This window comes from Schistocerca americana, chromosome 8 (genome assembly GCF_021461395.2).
Source record: "Schistocerca americana isolate TAMUIC-IGC-003095 chromosome 8, iqSchAmer2.1, whole genome shotgun sequence".
NCBI classification, from domain to species: domain Eukaryota; kingdom Metazoa; phylum Arthropoda; class Insecta; order Orthoptera; family Acrididae; genus Schistocerca; species Schistocerca americana.
The window spans coordinates 124,516,944-124,539,172 of NC_060126.1; the positions used below are offsets into that span (position 1 = coordinate 124,516,944).

A 22,229-nucleotide genomic window follows, 5' to 3' on the forward strand; every position below is an offset into this window, starting at 1 on the left:
ACACACGAGTTTGGCATAGAACTTTTGGAGTATCTGGTCCAGGCCTTCAACTCTATTCAGAACCAGGAGCCATAATCAGTTCCAGGAACAACTCTGCAGATTGTGAGCTTCGGTGAAATTCCACAAGCAAGCTGGTCTTTCTCAGCCTTCTTTGTCAGTAACTGAAATGACCCATGTATAACCTCAGAGCCTACAAAACAGGTATCTGTTCCAGCATGTACCACAAACTGCAGGTGGTTGCGCTCTGTTTTCTCAATAGCAGGTGGAACAGCCTCATCAAAATGTTCAATGAGGCCTCCCCGAATACACACTAAGTGGTGATCCTTCCCATCCCTTGCTGGCATTTCTCTTAGGAGCATCATTATTCATTATAGATTCAACCTGCCAGCTAATGATTAACACATCTTTCCTGTTTCGAGTTTGCCTCCTTTAGACACAGGGCACAGCAGTCTTTTCAATAGTTAAAGTGTGTCTCACTGGCTCAGTTTCAGTGGGAGAAGTGTCTTGAGCTTATTAGTTAGGGAGTATGATGGGTGTAGCACCCTCCCAGGCCCCTGCCTCTCCTGCCTAAACCCTATTATGATGAAAAAAGATCCTGGGACAGAACTTACTGGTTCCCTGAAGCTACATGTAAATGTTTGTCTTGAACTTCCCCACCCCCACCTATGAAGTTAGGATCACTAACAAACTTGAAAATAACAGAAATTTATGACAAATGAAGACATTATGCACTGCTGCTGTAAGGAGAAATTAAATGTAACATTTAACAGAATATGACAGGTATAGTATGTGTAACAGACAGCATAGTGCCACTGCAGATCCTGCTTCATAGGATTTAGTAAGAATGGGACTGCCACATGAAGGGCTGCAGAAGCTGCACAATTTCCTCTTTGAGATGGTAATAAGTTCATATTCACTGCTGGTGAAAATACAGCCTTTTGATATTGTCTAACAGCCTTTCTGTAAGAGGTGGCTGGCCTATCAAAATTTCAACCTCCCCTGCATACAGAGCACAATGCTTTAGACTGACTAGGTTCTAACAACCAAGTGTCCACCATGATAAGGACTCCACTGCTACCACACCAATGGCTTTCCAGGAAGGCTGGTGAGCTGGACACTCTCCTCCCTTGGGGTGAAAAACTTTCCCTAAAGCAAGATGAACTGCTTGTTGTCAATTATATTGAAGGTCAGATCTCAGCTAAAATGATGGATGAAGGCTGCAGTGACTAGGAATCTTTCAATTGTCTTGTATCTGCTTGCCAGTGAACATAGCTCCTAGGTCATGAAGGAAGTTGTTTTTATGTGCAGCAATCTCATCCTAAAAGAGTTACAAATAGCTGTGGTCCAACAACATGCTGACTGTCTTCCAAAAGTCTTACCACAATCAAAAAGTTGTGATGAGGCAGGATTGTGATATCTGGCACATATGCGGTAAGAGTATATTTGATCATCTTGCTTTGTATTTTGGCTGCAGAACAATTCAGTTGCTGCATCTACAACCAAGCAGCCCTATTTAGGGTACACTCTGCTCATCTCATATGGGGAAGGAGGCAGAACAAGAGCCCTTAACTTAGTCAGCTACTTTTTACTACCAAATGGATGGCTGTCAAACAAATGAATATTTTGTAACATAGAATATAAGAACACTCACTGATGACCTCGTAAATGAGAGACCCAAAGGAGAATAGCTATTTCAGGTAGAAAGTTAAAAAGATATAACACTGACATAGCAGCACTCCAGGAAACCAGACTTTACGAAGGGGATCAGCTGGATGAACTAGGCACAGATTACAGCTTCTCCTTGAAGGGAAAGCTACCAATGAGCACCAAATACACAGAATAGGCTTTGTTATCGAGAACAAACTTTTCAGGAACCTGTTGTAGCTTCCAACTGGGTGTAATGAACATCTCATGAAATTAAGACTTTGACTGAAATGGAACCAGCATGCCACAACTATCAGCACATATGCCCCACTCTAGATACTAAATATGATATCAATGAAACATTCTATTCAGATCTGAATGACATCCCATCAAACATCAATTGCCAGGACAATATAATCTTACTTGGCCATTTTAAAGGTAGAGTAGGTAATGATTACAAAGCTTGACTGGCAAGAACGGAAATGGCAATGGCATTAGACTCCTTTCAAAATGTACTGAACATGGGTTAAGAATTACCTCTACCATCCTTCATCAAAAGAATCACTTGAAGACACCACGCCAGTATCCTTCATCAAAGCAGTGACATATCACTGACTACGCGATTGTCCTTAAGATACATCAACACAATGTTCCCGTCATTAAAGTGAAGGTAGGAGCCAATGACTGTTGAAAAGATCATGACATAATAGATTAACATGCACATGTTGCTATTCCACAAGTGGAGAAAACAAAAGAAGAGCTGTTGACACACATTTGATACCAAGACGCTGGGTAACTCAGAATATGCATCACAATATCGGAGGCAGCTTCAACAGACAGTCTCGAAGGAATGTCGCTAGGAGACCTTCAAGACAGCTATTCTGGCTGTCTGTGAAGAAATATTGTGGTATAAAACTGGGAAACATCAGGACTCATTTGTTGAAAATAATGATGAAATTGAGGCGGTGATTTCAAAAGAAAGGATAGCCTTGCAAGTATGGCAAAAATATGTGAAGACACTTGTGAAAAAGGAATCATTTTGTCTTGCCAAAGCAAACATACAAAGAACTACCCATGAACTCAAGAAGTCATGGTGGATAGCAAAAGCTTAAGAGTTGCAGTATCTTCCAGAAAAAAATATGTGACAGTTCTCCCAAGCTACAAAAACAATTTATGATCTCACCACCTTTGGAAGAAATCCACTTTGGTCCAGTGATAAGCTAGAATATATTTATAAAAGCTCAATGCTCCATCATGAACAAGTGGAAAGAAAGTTTTTAAGACCCGAATCAGGGATCAGTTATTGGTGAACAGATGTACAACATAATACACTATCCAGTCACATTAATGTGGACACCTGCTGAAAGTCTGAATACCACCTTTTGTGGAGCAGACCCCTGTGAGATGTGCAAGAAGAGAGTCAATGAGGTTCTGGAAGGTACCAACTGCGATGTGGAGGCATGCCAAATCCAGTACTGTGGCCAGCTGCAGTAGGTTTCTTGGTTGAGGATCCAAGGCAAGAACAGCCAATCAAGGCGGTCCCACAGGTTCTCTATTGTGTTTAAATTGGGGGAGTTTGGTGGTCAGGGGATTAACGTAAACTCATTCTAGTGCTCTTCATACCACGCACATACACTGCGAGCTGTGAGACACGTTGCAGAGTGCTGCTGGTAGATGCCATCATGCCAAGGCAAAACAAACTGTATGTAGGGGTGGACATGACTCCACGGATAAATGCATACTTGTATTGTTCCACTGTGCCTACCAGAATGATGAGATCACCCAAGGAATGCCCTATGGCCTGGAACCTTCTGATGATTACTACATGGTGTTTGCTTTTAGATGTTTCACACCATACACACCAATGGCCATCTGTTCGATGAGCATAAATGGTGAATCATATGAAAAGACCACCTGTTGCCGTTCAGTGGTCACCCAGCTGTGATACTGGCATGTAAATTCCAGCCTTCATCACCGATGAACAGCAGTCAGCATGGGTGCGTGAGCCAGGCAACTGCTACAGAGGCCCATATCGAGCAATGTCTGCTGAATGGTTATTGAGGAGATGCTGTTGGCTGCCTCTTGGTTCGTCTAAGCAGTCAGTTGCTCAATAGTAGCATGCCTATTCACCCATATACTTCTCTGCAGCCGTTGTTCACCCCTGTCACCTATGGCCCAGGGTGCACCACAGTTGCCTTGGCAAAGGTTTTGGATAGTGCCATTTTGCCATCCATGGTATACTCCCTTCTGGATGCTAAATAAATCACGGCTACTTCCACATTATGACAATAACTGCACTATTTTCCACGTCCCACAACACTTTTTTTTTTTTTTACTTCTAGTGCTGCTACATGCCATCTATGAATATTTATTGTATGCTGATGTCTAACACAGGTAATGGTCAGATTAATGTGACTGGACTGTAAAGCTCCCTACCAACATGAGATGAAGTTAAGTATGCTTTCAATCAAGCAAAACAACACAAGGGAATAGAAATTGATGATCCAAGCAGAAGCTCTCAAAAGAAAGAGGTGAATAGCTCATGAGACACATATTGACTGTTAAAATTTGGAACTGAAGAAAGTCTGGTAGCTTCCATATTTAAGAAAGGAGATCAGACAAACTTCAATAAATATCTGCAAATATCATAGCTATCTAGCTTGAGAAAACTTATTGCTCAAATTCTCACAAAATGTACTATGCCCTTAGTTGAGGAATTACTACCACTGAGCCAGTGTGACTACAAGCCTTCTATGGAACTAGAGATATGACTGGTGTGTGTGTGTGTGTGTGTGTGTGTGTGTGTGTGTGTGGGGCAGGGGGGGGCGGGGGGGATGGTGATGTTTAGAGTACAAATTAATTTGCAATATGATGTAAAATGACTATTTCCATATCATGATCCATGGAACGTGAAAGAAAGTAAGTAAGTAACTAACTGATTGGTTGTATCAGCATAATAATGCATCCTGTCATAAAGCAGCAACTGTGTTGCAATAATTTGTGGACAATAACATTTCTGAAATGGACTGGCCTGCTGAAAGTCTGGATTTGAAGCCAGCGAAAGACTTTTGGGATGACTTAGAATGTCAACTTCACTCCAGACCCCAGTATCAAATTTACTCTCATTTTTAGTTGTAACTCATGTGGAAGACTGAGCTACCATTTCTCCAGAGACAGTCAGACACCTCATTGAAAGTGTTCTCAGAAGAGTTCAAGTCACCACAAACGCTAAGGGTGGACACATCCCATAATGTCTACCAACATGATCAGTTAGTATAGCTGCAGAAGTTCAGTACAGAATTAACCATGCTGGTGAATCCATTGCCAAATAATATCACAACTATTTGACAATCACAATATCAATGTTGCAAAAAAGACCTTCATGTACAATTCAACTGCTGTTGGCAACCCTCTCTACGGATCTGAATCCTAAACATAACACAGAAAGCATCTTTAAAAGCAATAGTTCATCAGTGCTCCTGAGGAGGGTTCTGCATATAACATGGCAAGACACATGCCAAATGTCAGCATCATTGAAGACAACTGGTATAGAAATTATGGTTTTAAGAAACCAGTTACAATAGTCAGGGAATGTAATCCACATGTCCAATAATCGCATTCCCAAACAGGTGTTTTACAATGAGTTAACTGTGAGCAAATGCTGTATGGGAGGTCAGAGGAAAGGATTTATGGATGTCACATTAATGTTAACAACTAGGAGACCTTGTCTATGACTACTCATCCTGGAAATCACTAGTCCATTGTCAGATACTTCTTTTTGAAGAAAGCAGCTGATGAAGAGTAAGTGATATAAAGCCGTGTGGAAAAGAAAAGCAGCTGGTGTGACAAAATGGAAGGATGAAACTGCTCCACCTGAGACCATCTGACATCACTATGGCAAACTGTGTACCTGTCATGCTGGACTGTACAGTCACCTCCAATTGCACAGATGATTGGAAGACAACCCTATTCAACTACAAGGATGTGCTATGATGAATCAATCTGTGCATCTCATGTTGACATTTTAAACTGATAGTTAATGCAATGGGAAATACTGACAGAATATGATCAACAGTAGGAGGAAAGAAGACCCTATATTCATGTAGGATATGTTCACCAGGAGACAAGCATAAGAAAAAAGGTGTTAATTACTATACCAAACTACTGAGCTCCTATCCTTTTAAGAATGAAAATCCAGTAGATGAATTGCCACAATTGACTTACAAGTTGAGTGGCAGTCTCTCTTTGTTATTTCCAACTGATACTATAAATTTCAATAAATTTAGCTGATCTGAAGAACAGATAAGAGTGTTGTTTTGGTTTATTTTGTGGAGAAAATTCTCAAACTATTACAACCTCAGCTATTTGAAATACAAATTCCACTATGTTCACCAAAGTGCAGTCGAACAGAAGACAGAAATAACTGGTAGTAACAAAAGAAATGTAAGGATAAGAGTTTGTAGCCACAGAGCATGAAACATATTAGGATCTGTCTTACTCAAACACAGAGAGACAGAAAAGAAGATAAGTCTTTCACATTCGGGCAGTAAAATGTTCCTTCTCTGTCAGTTATTAGAAAGAAAGATAAACCTTTGGTACAGGCAACAGCAGTTCCATAAAGGAGAAAGAAGATTTGAATTTGGCAGAGGAAAGAAGTAGGAAACCAACCGTGGAATTGACCACAGACTACCATAATTCAGACATTTCAATCAAATACTGAAGAAAAGTTTATAAGGAACTCTCAAAAATATTAACAATAATGAAATGGAATGAGTCAAAAAAGTATGTCAGTGGCTCTGCAGAAAGTCAACAGGGAGAAGATTGGATTTATTGAGGAATTACAAGAACTAAGAGGACAGAAAAGAAAATAATAAACAGGGCCAGTTTATTACCTTCATAGCCTTTAGTTTTCTCATTTCAGTCTTTAATTTGTTCAGTATTGCAAAATTTGGAGAATTAATTGCAGCTTTACTTTGCAGCAATGTAATCTCCTGTTCTTCCTGTTTTTTCTCCTTCATGCTTTTCACGGAACGACTGCCATAGAGTCGTAATAGAGACCCCCAGCTTGTAATATGAGGATGTAGAGCCTGTAGAAAAAGAAGCATGGTTTAGATCAATGCATGTAACACAACATTTGCATTTCAGTAAAATGCCTTACATTTATTAGAATCACTAGCTGTACCCAACCATGATGTTGCTGTGGCTCAGTCTGGTTAAACGGAAAAGAAAGCACACATTTCTAATGAGTATGAGAATTGACTATAAATGATAAAATCCTTCTCCTTCTTTGTCCTCCCCCCCCCCCCCCCCTGTCCATCTCCTCCTCTCCTCCCCCCCCCCCCCTCTCTCCCTCTATCTCCCCATCTCCTTTGTGCTGTCTACGTACATTTCCTCCAAACCCTCTGTCTTAAAATTTGAAGTAAATTGGTCAAGAACTTTTTGAGATTTTTGCTAACAGTGTTTCACTATTATAAATTGGTCAAGAACTTTTTGAGATATTTTGGTAACAGTGTTTCCACCTAATATATTACACATATTTACATATATTAAAAATATATAGCCTATGTCTCTGTTTCTTTTCATTAGATTATCATGTAAAATTTTAAGTACATACATAAAGACCATTTCAAGGTTTTTGGCAATAATGTCCCCCTTTCATATATTACATATTTATTTATATACTGTATGTATTAATGAAATAGGTACATAAAACATGCACATATTCAAATGCAACAATGTGTAAAAATTTGAAAGCAATCGGTGAGGAACTTAAGATTTTGAATAGATTTTTAGTAACAATGTTTCCCCTTTATATATGACATACTATCCTGTGTATATAAAGAAATGTGCATATTTGAAAGCTACACTGTTTCAAAAGTTCAAACCAATCAACGAAGAACTTAGAGAGATTAAACATTCTGAGCACATGAACATTTACGTTTTTATTTGTACAGACTGGCAAATAAAGACTATAAGAAATGTAGAACATTACTGTGCCCTGATTTTGTTCTTTGTTAGACATATTTTATGATAAATTGTTGGCAAACATTTGACAGTAATATGATATACATTAAAATTTCAAGCAATTGCAGTAGAATAACAGAATCATATTTCTGAGCAAAATCTCTCACTTTAGTATGTAATATGAACATGGAACAGATAAAAATAAATGAAACTGATAAAGTGAAAATTATATTTACAGAAAAACAAGCATTAGCATCTTCCCAGAGTTGTTCTTGAATCATCAAACACACTTCTGCCCAGACTTCAAAGTGAAGGACTAAGCTGTAAAAGTTTCAATAAATGATTTTTCAGATTAAACTATTCATTCAGCTCCTCAGTCCTTCAATATGTAACTACCCCACAACTTTTTTTTTTTCCCCCCCAAGTCACTTAAAAAAAACTTTAAAATAAATACACACTTTTCATGCAGTCCACATGAATGAATGGAGACTAATTTCAGAGGAACTCTACAAACATGCAGCATGCGTATTGTTACTAATATTTTATTATGTAATTCACTGTATAATATTGTCAATTTTCACTAATTATCTGTGTAATACCCAGCCCTATTTCATTCACATCCACAAAGCAATCCCCTTCTAAACTGCTGCTTTTATATCACTGAAATACAAGTATGATTTGCTTTCATTCATCATGATGATCATGATCACCACCACAGTAAGAGTCTTGGCATTGAACTATAGGAATACAGTAAACATTCAGATTCGAATTAAGAAGGAGAGAGGACTAACACTGGCAGCATGTAACAATATAAAAGAAAAAGAAAAGTCAAACACTGAAGGAGGTCTCTAAAAACAAGATTTAATTGATGGAACACCATCACTACAATTTTTCATACTCATTGCTGAGTGCTGTGACCCTGCAAACCAGGTAACTCCATCCAGATCGATATCAGCTTCTCTTAGAGCCTGCTAAAGAGGTCTGTATCTACCTACCTGCCAGCAGTTCTGCTATTTGGAATTATGTCTGCCATCTCATGGCTATTTTTTCCTACATTTTCTCCATCTCGCCTCACAATGTGACCAAAGAACTGGACAATGATTTGGTTGACACAATAAGGAAGGACCCTGGAGATAGGAAGTTGCTCAATAATGGACACGTTACAGTACTTCTTTTTATGATTCATTTTCTATGCAGCATGTCTTTGGCTTGAGGTTCCAAGTTTCACAACCATGAAAGAACTGTTTCAACAAAATAAATTCTTGTTCTGTTCATTATCGTCCTGTTCTGCCAGATCTTTGTGATCTCCTTCATAGCCACTTGCCTTCTCATCCATATTCACAGCTTCCCATGCTGCAGATAGTTGACCCTAGACAGATGAAGAAATGTGCAATTTCCAATTCCTTTAATTGACCTGAGAGTTGGTAGTGTACCCCCTGATCAACTACCATGAGTTTGGACTAGCAGATATTGATGTCTAATCCATATGATGGACTAATGTCCTTCAAGTTTATCACAACCTCACAGCAATATCATCTTTGCCGTTGGCTAAGAGCACAGTGTCATGGGCAAATCGGCAGTTCTGCCAATGAAGAACTTTCCTAATGTCATGTTCAGCATAAACGTTGAACAATTGGAGGGGTGATAGGACACTACCCTTGTCTGATCCTTTAGATACATTGCAGCAATCATATATGTCAGCACGTGCCCCCCACAGTTGAGAAGTGATCATTGTACAGACTTTTGATCAGTGCTATCAAACTCTTCAAGCATCTGTCACAACTTTTTCCAGACAACACAGTCAAACGTCTTCCTGTAGTCAAGAAGTCAAGACACAGTGCTTCCTAATGTATTACATTTGACAGCCTCCTTTGTGTTGGCCCTTCCTTCATTTTTGCCTTCATTCCTTCTCTTACAGTCTTTTAAATTTGTTCATTTGGTACCATGAAGTTGTTGATAAAATTCTCGAAGACATAAAAGTACACTAACAAGGAGGACAAAAAAAAAAAAAAAGAAAAGAAAAGAAAGTTCAAATGGGTCTGAGCACTATACGACTTAACATCTCAGGTCATCAGTCGCCTAGAACTTATAATTAATTAAACCTAACTAACCTAAGGACATCACACACATCCATGCCCGAGGCAGGATTCGAACCTGCGACCGTAGCAGTCACTCAGCTCCAGACTGTAGTGCCTAGAACCACACGGCTACTCCGGCCAGTGAAGACCATCACTTCTGCACTACTGTGCTAATTATCTCTACCAGTTCAAGTGTTGCATTTTGGTGAATTACCAAATCTGGCAGGTCTTGTCCAGCAGACATATGTCACACCCCAAAAGTGTTCCATAGACTGCACCTCCCCAATGTCACACAGAGAGCCCATCTCATAGGCCCCACACTACCACAATCTTGCTCCATCTACTCCCACACTTATTTAGTGCCACCCACACTTTACATAGTGAGGTTGAAGCCTTCCACCTTACAAGTTGTGCCAGTCACAATGGTAGTTTGGATATGTTCCAGATCTTCCCATATTCCTTGCTTGTATCAAAGTTGTCTAGTGCTCCTCTTATCTACAAAGTTGGGACCTGGGTACCAGTGTCTCTGTTAAAACAAGATACTCTAAGGCACTTGGGTCTGTCCTCAAGCCTTATACACTGCCCAAAGACAGTTGTAAGTTCCTATTTGTCTCCCTATTATTGCAGTGCATCACTCCACTGTCTTATATGAATTAGGCTGCAAGTGTCATTTGATGTAATACAGGGTGATTTTAATTAAAGTTGAACTTTCAAACCGCTGTGGAAATGATACCACTGGTCAGAATGACGTCAAATTGCAACGAAATATTATCAGAGGAGGAGGAAAATAAATAGTTACCAAACGTAGCAATAGATGGCACTGTTAGTATCATAATTTAATAGTGGTCAACGACAAATGAATCATACAACAATGCCTAATGTGCACATTTGATGTTAAGCAAACTGTACTACTCAGTGTGCATGGGTGTACAAGTGTGATACTGTTAAGTTACATAAGCCCATCCACCACGGCAAAGTCATATCATATCGGATGGGAAAAATCGGTTTTTAATTGTCCTGTGGCCAAAAACTACATACAAAGCATCACTCACATCATCAGTTTTTTATTGTCCTGTGGCCAAAAACTTCATAAAAAGCATCAATCAAAATCAAATCAGGTTATTAATTTCTGCGTGACTGGCGCAAAACTTGTTCAATATGCAGTCCACTGTTTTCTGCAACAAGTTGAAATTGAGAAACAACATGTTCCACAACTGATCGAAGTGTTTCCGGGGTCATGTTCAGAATGTGTTGGGCAATGCTTGCCTTCAATGCAGCTAAGTTTGCAGCTGGAACACTGAACACAACATCTTTCAGATAGACCTACGCCCAGAAATCATACAGATTCAGATAAGGTGATCAGGATGGCCACGCTGTAGGGAAATGGTGGTTGATAATTCTATCATTTCTGAAATGGCGCTTCAGCAGGTGCTCAACTAGATTTGCAATGTGCGAGGGGTGCCATCTTGCAGTGGTGCTATTTCTACAGCGTTTTGAAAGTTTAATTTTAATTATAATCACCCTGTATTTATAGAACCTATGTATAATCACAGAGTCCTGTCTAATTTTTTAGAAGCTGCGAACAGCTTCTCCTGTCTGCCGTAGCAAGGAGGTAGTTATGAAATCAGAAACAAACACTGTTCGCCCTGGCATCTACAGTTATGTCCTGGCATATACAAATTTATGAATGACACTGTCACCATGTCTGCGGCACATAAGTTAAACACGATATTGAACAGTGTTCTTTCCCATGATAAACCCTTGTTCACTGCTGTACATTTACTTTCATTTCCATTAAGTATAACTGGGGCTTTTCTCCCAGCCATACTTTTAGTAGCGTGTACAGGGGCTGGAAAAAAATATGGAAACACAATGAGGAATGCTGTCAGCACCAAAAGAACATAAAGGGTATTCCATAAGTTGGCAACACTGCGCCGACGCGGACTCTTCGAGTATTTGCTGCACTAAATAAATATAAAAATTGTTGTTATTAAGCTATTTTTAAACGTCTACAGGTGTTATAAATATAAGTGTTGTTAAATTAGTGGAAGTGTTAGTGAAGTATAAAATAAGATTAAACGGTGTAAGAAGCGTATTTTTCTTCTCGCGCCTGTAGCACGAATCCTAGGCCTAATTTCATGCGCGCGAATTGTAAGTAAGCAGTGAATTAAACTTATAGGTAAATGTTTCCAGTTGGTATAAATATATTATAATTATTGTTACATTAGTGGAAGTGTTAGTGAAGTGTTAAATAAGATTAAACGGGGTAAGAAGTTTATTTTCCTTCTCGCGCCTATAGCACAGATTTTAGGCTTAATTTCACGCGCGCGTATTGTAATTAAACAGTGACTTAAACTTATATGTAATCACCTGTTTTTTTATTCATTACTCTTTCAATTTACTTATATCTGCCTGAATAGTTTCTAGGGTCCTTTGTTTACATATTAGTCAGTACTTAAATCAGTTTATACGATTTCTGTTTTTGCCATGAGTGAGAAGTGTGTGACATGCCATAGGATCGTTAGTTCCGGGGTATGGTGTGATGGGTGTTGTAGTTTCTTTCACTAGGGCGAATGTAGTGGTGTGGGAAATGGGGACATGAATGAGGCTCACCAGTGGTATTGTAGGATCTGCAGTAGAGATAGGAAAATACTGGAACAGGAAGGGAAAATTGCAGCTCTTCAAGCTGACCTAGACAAGGCAAAGGAGCATCTGGACAGGTTAAAGAGGGAGAAGGGTGAACAGAGGTGGGAAGTGGCAACAGGTAATAGGTAATCTTGAAAATAGATTTGACCTGTTGCCTCAGTCAGAATCGGATGAGCCTCATGTAGTTGAAGCTGTAGAAAGGGCACAACAAGCTTTCAAGGACTTGAAAAAGGTAGGGAAATTTGTAAAAAGAAAGAAAGTTCTGTTGTTAGGTAGTTCCCATGGTAGAGGTGTTGGCCAACTACTGCGGGAAAATCTAGGTCCGGAGTACCAGGTCACAAACTTTTTCAAGCGTAGTGCAGATCTGGGTCGGGTAACAGAGGATATAGGTTCTTTATGCAAGAATTTCACGAAGGAGGATGCCGTGGTTATAGTGGGTGGTCCGGGAAACAGCACTGACAGAGGCTCTGAATATTCCATAGAGAGTGACCTGGCGTAGATAGCATCAGCAACGAAGCATACGAGTGTGGAATTTGTGTCTGTGTTGAGACGCCATGATCGGCCTCATTTGAACTCTTCTGTAGGGAGGGTGAACTCGGAGTTGGAGTGGCTGCTTAGGACGGATATAGGGTCCCATATTGGTTTGATTCCTGTGGATGCCATTGATAGGTGGGACTACACTAGGCATGGCCTTCGCCTCAATAGGAAAGGGAAGGGAAAACTGTCTGGATTGATTGCAGAAAGCTTAAGGGGGGACAATGTAACAAGTGGTAAAATACCAGTGGTCACAGGTGTCAGAGGGATGCCTTTTTTAGGATAGGGAAGGGGGATAGAAAACGAGTTTTAAGAGAGATTGGCAGACACACTCAGTTTGAGAAAACAGATGAACAGGAGTCAGATTTTAGCATACAGCCTCCATTTAAACAATGTTTAACAGAAAGTAATCAGAAAATGCCAGTTCATCTTCACCACAAAACCTCTTCAAAGAACTGGGTATACTAGCTACTGTCTCTCAGTATACTTACTCCTTAATGAAATTTGTCCTAAATAATATATCTCTTTTTCAACAAACAGCTCAGTTCATACATACAATACCAGGAACAAAAATGATCTGCACAAGGACTTAAAAGCACTTACTTTAGTTCAAAAAGGGGTCCACTACTCAGGAACACTCATCTTCAATAATTTGCCAGCAAACATAAAAAAATTTAGTTACAAGTAAAGATCAGTTTAAAAGGAGCCTGAAAGACTTACTAGTGGCCAACTCCTTCTACTCCATTGACGAATTTTTTAATAAAAGTGAATGATGTATTGTATATATTCATACTATTAGTATTGTTATTTCAGCTTAAAAAAAAAAAAATAAAAGTGACATGTTCTATATCCACAAGGATCTCCTCAACACGGATCAATGGAACGAAAAACTAATCTAATCTAATCTAGGAAATTGCGGGGAAAGCTATAATTCCAAAAGCACCCATCAGTGATGCAAATACCCGTAATAGGAAAACATGTCAGAGAAGAAAGTCATTTTGTTGAATGAGTCTTATTTTGCACTGTATCCAACTTCTGGCTGAGCTTATGCCCCATGAGTGAAACATGCTCGGGATCTGGTGGTGATTTTGGGCAGGGATATCTTGTTATTCCAGGGCCCCACTGATACCCTGCAATGTTGCATTACTGCCATGGATTAAGTGGCCATTTTGTCTCATAAGGTCCACATATTGTATTTGGTATGGTAATCTGTTGTGTTTCCATATTTTTGTCCAATTCCTGAATGTCTGCATGATTTTCATGACCCTTTTTAACTTGGCTAGGTGCTTCTTAAGACATTATATGACAGACTTGCACTTCTAATCCATCTGTCAGAGGGGTCTCATTACCTACTGAGTGAACGGTTCATTCCTTTCAGTAAGCCCAGTAATTCTCTCTCACTTTCACAGAACATAACGGTCTCCCGCGTGGACCATATCATTGATATCCATTGATTCTGAGTGTAAATCCCTTAACCCCAATACTCAACCAATTTTGAACAGCAGAGGGCAGAGACCGCATGCCTGTCTTACAGCCTTTTTAATCTGAGCACTTCTCTGTTAGTCTACCAGTCTTGTTGTTGCCTCTTGGTTCTCGTACACATTTTATGTTGCACATCTTTCCATACAGTGTACAACTGTTTTTTTCTAAATGTTTCAAACATTTTGCACAACTCTGAACTTTAACTCTTCTTTCTGTTATTATGAGTATCCAAGCTGCCTTTCTCATGCATTTACTTTTCCTAAAGTCAGCTTATAATCACCTTAGAGACCTAACTTTTATTTCATATTCTGCTGCATATTATTCTATTCAGTAACTTGAACGCATGATTTTGTAAGCTGATTGTACAGTAGTTCTTGCCATTATTTGCTCTTGATACCTTCAAGATTCTATAGTGATATTCTTCCAAAAAAACTGATGGTATGTCTCCAGTCTCATAGATTGTACTCACTATCTTGAATCATCATCTACACTTGTGCTCATAAATTAAGGATAATGCTGATACAAGGTGAAACAACACTCCGGTGGGTGGTTTGCAGGTTTAAATCACCTCAGGGTATGACCACGTGGTGCATTTGACCTGCGGTAGCACGGTGGCGCTGGCAGCAGTCCACATACGCAGAGGTGTGTTGATGTATGTTGGAGTACGGGCAGCGAGTAAATGTGTGCAGACGTTTTCAGACATGCTAATGGTGACTGTGTTGAAAATGGCTCAAAGAACATATATTGATGATGTTATGAGGGGTAGAATACTAGAACAACTGGAGGCTGGTCAAACACAGCAGGTCGTAGCACGGGCCCTCCGTGTGCCACAAAGTGTGATCTCAAGATTATGGCAATGATTCCAGCAGACAGGAAACATGTCCAGGCTCTACAGTATGGGACATCCACAGTGTACAACACCACAAGAAGACCGATATCTCACCATCAGTGCCCGTTGACAGCCAAAGAGTACTGCAGGTAGCACTGCTCAGGACCTTACTGCAGCCACTGGAACAGTTGTCTCCAGACACAGTCTACAGACGACTGTACAGACATGGTTTATTCGCCCAGAGACCTGCAAGGTGCATTCCACTGACCCCTGGTCACAGGAGAACCTGTAAAACCTGGTGTCGAGGACTCAGTCCATGTCCATTGGAACAGTGGTCCCAGGTTATGTTCACGGATGAGTCCAGGTATAGTCTGAACAGTGATTCTCGCCTTATTCTCAACTTATCACCAATACCATGGACTGTGTCATGTGTGTTCCCTATGTGCCTATGCTATTAGAACCAGTGTTGTGTAGTGCCATGTTGTGTGGCACCACATTCTGCAATTATCCTTAATTTATGAGCATGAGTGTAGTTGCCAATTCCCACAACGATTTTAGAAATTCTGAAGGAATATTATATATCCCATATGGCTTGCGTGATAATGAGTCTTTCAAAACTTGTCAAACACTGATCCTAATATTAGTTCCTCTGTCTCCAAAGTGACACCCATTTGTTACTTTAACATATCAGCAAGTAGTTCCTTCCTCCAGAAGATGCCCTCACTGTACTATTCCTTTCATCTGCATTTAACTGTGGTATAATTTTTGCATTCATAATATTGTCATCTTTGTTTTTAGAGTCTCTCTTTTTGAGTCTCTGAACGCTGAATCTACCTTACAACAACAAATTCTTTTTTTACATTTTTCTAGCAACCACAGTGCTTTAGATTCTTTGCATTTTCAGTTAATTTCACTCCTGAGTGACTTACATTCCTGCATTCTACTCTTTTGCTGAAAATGATGTAATTATTCCTTCTTCTGCTACTGAACTGAAGTACACTGAAGAGTCAAGCAAATTGCTACACCTGCCTATATTGTGTAGGACCCCCACAAGCACGCAGAAGTGCCACAATACAGCATGGCATGGACTCACCTAATGTCTGAAGTGGTAGTGGAGGGGATTTACACCATGAATCCTGCAGGGCTGTCCATAAATCCGTCAGAGTATGAGACAGTGGAGATCTCTTCTGAACAATAAGTTGCAAAGCATCCCAGATACACTCAATAATGTTCGTGTCTGGGGAGTTTGGTGGCCAGCGAAAGTGTTTAAACTCAGAAGAATGTTCCTGGAGCTACTCTGTGGCAATTCTGGACCTGTAGGGTGTCGCACTGTCCTGCTGGAATTGACCAAGTCCATGGGAATGCACAATGGCCTGAATGGATGCAGGTCTCATCAGGGATTCCGTATCACTCCAACTGCACATGCCCCACACAATTAAAGAGCAGGTCTCATCAGGGGTCTCATATCACTTCAACTGCACACGCCCCACTCCATCACAGAGCCTCCACCCGGTTTAACAGTTCCCTGCTGACATGTAGGGTCCATGGATTCATGAGGTTGTCTCCATACTCGTACATGTTCACCCACTCAATACAATTTCAAACGAGACTCGCCCGACCAGGCAACATGTTTCCAACAGGCCAATGTCGGTGTTGATAGGCCCAGGTGAAGCGTAGTGATTTGTGTCGTGCAGTCATCAAGTGTACACGAGTGGGTCTTTGACTCTGCTAGCCCATGTTAATGATATTTTGTTGAATGGTTTGCACGCTGACATTTGTTGATGGCCCAGCACTGAAATCTGCAGAAATTTGCAGAGGGATTGCACTTCTGTCATGCTGAACAATTCTCTTCAGTTGTAGTTGGTTCCGTTCTTGCAGGAACTTTTTCTAGCAGCAGCAATATCGGAGACTTGATGTTTCACTACATTCCTGATATTCACCATACACTTGTGAAATTGTCATACAGGAAAATCCCCACTTCATCACTACCTCAGAAATGCTGTATCCCATAGGTCAGTCGTCAACTATAACACCACGTTTAAACTCACTGAAATCTTGATAACCTGCCACTGTAGCAGCAATAATTGGTTTAACAACTGCGCCAGACACTTGTCATCTTACATAGGCATTGCCGACTGCAGTACCGTATTCTGCCTGTTTGTGTATCTCTGCATTTGAATGCACATGCCTATACCAATTTCTCTGGTTTTTCTTTCGTTATCTAAATGTTATCTGCAGTTACTTTCCTAATACCTACATCTGTCTGTCAATCTTCTGTGATAACCCATTTTAGGGGTGCCAATTTCTCCTCAACTAAACCTCCTACTTCAGTACTCATTATCATAATATGCACAACTTCATAGAACTGCAAACACATATTGCAAATCCTCAATATTTCAGCATCCTGCACTCTTGCAAACTGTTTCTTCCTGTCAATTCCCTTAAGTTTCAGCCTATGTTGTAATACACAATATAAAAAATACACCACCATTGCTAGAACAAGTATATTTTATGATTACAAGCACAAAGTCTAACAATGAGTACAATGCTAGGGGTACCATGTGACCAGACAGTTACAGTTCACAAATAAAGTGAATTGCACGAAGAGTTAGATCTGAATGAAAGCAGAGCGCTGGGTGGAAATTGCCTACACAGACGTGTGGCAGATGGTGCTCAATGCTCCTGTGCAGTCATTGTGCACTGTCATTTGGTCCCTGTGTCTCCTCCTAGCAACTGCTGTTGGAGACTTCAGCCGGTGCCCAGTGCCTAGGTGGTAGTCCAGTGGGTTACGACAGTGATATGAGTCTGTATCTCCTCCTGTGTATGTAATACAATCTAACATCTGACTTTGAAATCTTTGTCTGAACATGATGTAATTCAGCTGGTATCTTTCTGTGTCTCCTGAACCTTTTCAAGCTGTCTTCTCTTGTAATTTTTGAACAATATATTTGTTATTACTAGATGAAATTTATTGCAGAAAAGTTTCTTCATTCACAATGCTACTGCTGAATCCATATTCCCCTATGACTGTCTTTATTCTTTCCTCAATTATATCATTGTTACTATATATTATTACTAATTTCCATTTGCCTTTACACATGATTACCTATTTGATTTCTTCACATGCTTTCTCAGTTTCATGAGTTTTGATTTTTATGTGGGCATGTATATGTGAACTACAACTGTTAGCATTGGTTTGGTTTTGATTCTCATGAGAGTAATCCTGTTGCTGAATGGATAACATTAACTCACTCTTTGCCTTCCCTTCCTATTCAAAATTAACCCCACTAACTTCTACTACATCTAAATTCAGTCTTTTCATTTCCTTTTCAAAACTGTCTAGCTTCCATAACTCATTTCATGCTCTGGCCCATAGAATTTTGTCCTTTCTTTGGTTTTTCATTCTTTTTGTCATGGTTACTTCCCTCTTTACAGCTCATCCAGGAGACATGACAGGAACTAATTCAGAATCTTTTGCCAAAGGGAAGATCATCATGACATTATTTCAATTACAGTTCCTTGAACCATACACCACCAATGGTGATATGGTGTAAAACTGCCCTATTTAGAGAGTGCCACAAGATTAACTACAACCTTCAGTAACCTATACATAATGAAGCAGCTGACCTGGTTTGCAGAAGACATATATCAAGGAAAGTAGCACTAGTCACTGCTAAAAAATGGATAAACCCGAACTTTGAGGTTCACAATGCCTGAAAACAACACTGGCAGCAGCACTGCCCACCACAATGTCAAAGTTCCACAATCACAGAGAAGTGTGCTGGTTTCAACCTATCTCACAAAGTATGGACGACATTAAATCAAATGTGCAATTGTCACGGCAGAAGTGCTAATGTATTCCATAAATGGGAGAAGATACCATCTGCAAAATGTGACTGCAGAGCCAATACACAAACACCCCAACATATAGTCAAAGACTTTCCAAATTGAGCCAACAAAGGACCCTTCACCAACTTCCATGAAGCAATGCATAAGGTGACTGAGTATGTCCAAAGCTTCGATGCTAATTTGTAGCAAAGTTTGGTACATAATATTTACATGTGCATTTGAACTATGTTAACTTTTTGGCTAGAAGACTTTTTAAGTTATAGAACCCAGTACATTGCTCTCAACAGCGAGTGTTCATCAGAGACAAGGCTATTGTCAGGAGCGCCCCAGGAAACTGTGATAGGACTGCTATTATTCACTATATACATAAATGATTTGGCAGACAGGTTGGGCAGCAATCTGGGATTGTTTGCTGCTGATGCTGTGATGTCTGGTAAGATGTCAAAGTTGAGTGGATTTTAAGAAGACACAAGATGATTTGGACAATATTTCTAGTTGGTGTGATGAATGGCGGCTAGCTCTGAATGTGGAAAAATGTCAGTTAATGCAGGTGAGTGGGAAAAACAAACCCATAGTGCTCGGAGACAGTATTAGTAGTGTCCTGCCTGACACAGTCACATCACTTACATATCTGAGCATGAAATGAAATGAGCATGTGAGGATTGTTGTAGGGAAGGCAAATGGTCAACTTCAATTTATTGGCAGAATTTCCGAAAAGTGTGGTTAGTCTGTAAAGGGGACGTCACATACGACATTGGTATGGCATATTCTTGAGCACGACTAGTGTGTTTGGGAGTCGTACTAGATTGGATTAAAGGAAAACATCAAAGCAATTCAGAGGCAGGCTCCTACTTCTGTTACCGGTCAATTCGAAAAACTTGTAAGTGTTATGAAGGTGCTTCGGGAACTCAAATGGGGATCCCTGGAGGGAAGGCGACATTCTTTTCAAGGAACGCCATTGAGAAAATTTAGAGAAGTGATATTTGATACTGACTCCCAAATGATTCTATTGCTGCCAACATGCATTGCGTGTAAGGACTACAAAAAATGAGATACGAGAAATTAGGGCCTATATGGAGGCATATAGACAGTCATTTTCCCCTTGCTCTATTTGCAAGTGGAACAGGAAAGGAAATGACTAGCATTGGTACAGAGTGCCTCCCACCTTGCACCGTACGGTGGCTTGTGGAGTGTCGATGTAGATGTAGATGTACATACACTTGTGTGCAAAACTTAACGATGAACTTAATTTTCATTGCCAGGTACCATAGCTTGATTAAACTTGGAATTACTACAGTATAGTACAGAAAGTAAGGGAAAGACATATGCAGTGGGACAAACAGAAATTATACTTTTATTCAAAGACAATAATTAGACAGAAGTCAGCGTGATTTATGACGGACGCCTGGACATTACAAAAAGTGGGACATGGCTTTTAATAGGGTGTGTGATCACCACAGACAACACTGTATGCTCTGTAAAATGTCCCATACTGGCCACAAGGTTGGTAATAAGCTCTTGTTGTAGTGTGTTCCATTCCTCTACCAGCACTCTTGACAACTGCTGGGTGATCATTGGTGCATTTGGATGTGCTGTAATACATCTCCCATTGCATTGCACAAATGGAGCTCTTCCACCTGTGCTCTTTGATGCAGTCACGCACTGTCACCCACAATAATAAGTTCAATGCCTAATGCATCACTGAAAAGATGCACGTGGGAAAGAGTACAGTGTTACACTAATGTTTAATGGTGAGTGTACTGTGTTCAGAGATTTGGAGGTCAGTACTGGAGCATATGAGGGCTGGACCCCTGCTACTCCTGTTCTGGCATGACGTTTATGCCCTTTGTGTTGCCGCTCCTAACTCCCATAGGCGCTTCTCCTTCGGAGGCAAAAAGTTATGCATCTTACCAGTACCTCCTCTGTTTGTTTTGGCGCTGATTGTAAACATTCTGTTTACAGGCTCAATGCCAACAAGCACCATCAGGAATCACTATCATCACACACAGGCAGCACACGCAGCAACAACAATGGTGTTAGTATGAGAGATTATCTTACGACCACAGATCACGTGACCCTTGAAAGTCAGCATCGTGGTGTACTTAAGCCACGGCATACGTTTCATCAGGCAGTTGCAGTCGCAGCTTCATTCAAGGCCACTTACGCTGGTCGCTTATGACATCCCATCTGTTGGAGCACACCATCACTGCACTGCACCACTCTACCATGCCATCCAGAAGCTATCAGCACTCTGCCTGGGACCCAGTGTTACAGTATAGTTGCGCAGCAGCAATTACATCAAATTTACATCATGACCTGTATCATAACCTAGGTCATGACAAACCCTTGTGCTGTTATGTTCACATTGATATTGTAGTGCCTCGAGAATTTCGGGGTAAATTCTCGAGACCCTCGTATTTCCACTGTCTGGCACACGAGTTATTTTAGAGATGAATGTGGTAAATTAGAACTGTATCTACTGCACCACAATTATGTGTGTGCAGGATGAATATGTATCGGAAGGATGATTGGTGTGGGCAGGTAGTCGCCGAGCCCGCCTAAGAAGTTACACGTCCAGCTCAAGGAATAAATGTGCCGTACTTCGTGCGATGTCAAACATTATTGCGTGAACATTTGAATGAGGTTGAAATCAGAGAAGAGACAATTATTTGTTCATTCTTTCACTTACTTTCGTAAGGTCCAGACAGTTGTCTTGTTCAACTTGGAGAGATTTGAAGACTGTATTTATGGAAAAATGAATGTGATAGTTCCTGACGGACGAGAAAGTGTCGAGCTTATGAAAAATGTTTTAGTTGTATGGAAACTGTTATGTGTGATGAAAATACAGTGAGATTGAGTTCAGAGTATTCTCGAGTGTACGGAGTTATTTTAAAAGTATAGAAAATTCCTCCAAAGTAGCACCTTATCTTCAGAGAAGAAGCTGTGCAGAACATCGCAGACAGCTATCCCAAAAAGAAGGCTGGTGTAGCAACTCCAAGTAAGTTTGATAGCCAAGGGGGAGTGTGAGTCTTGCACACCGGTACCACACTCTCACCCTTAATCACCGGAAACTGCCAAAACATGGCGACCAAAGTGAGAAGGACACGAAAATGAGGAATTTTTTAAAGAAGATTGAGAAGAGAAAAAGTTGAGAGTTTCCATAGCAACATATAATAACGAGACGAAAAAATTGGTCTGCAAGA

The 22,229-nt window shown here is 40.3% G+C and overlaps 1 protein-coding gene across 1 annotated transcript in view; it reads right to left on the reverse strand.

The window, feature by feature from the left end:
• The window catches only part of LOC124545263 (microprocessor complex subunit DGCR8), a 239,163-nt gene that overhangs the window by 15,698 nt on the left and 201,236 nt on the right, over positions 1 to 22,229 (reverse strand). The window contains exon 12 of the mRNA XM_047124142.1: positions 6,537 to 6,731. Within this exon, the coding sequence (XP_046980098.1) occupies positions 6,537 to 6,731 (195 nt within the window). The remainder of the gene's footprint in view (positions 1 to 6,536; positions 6,732 to 22,229) is intronic.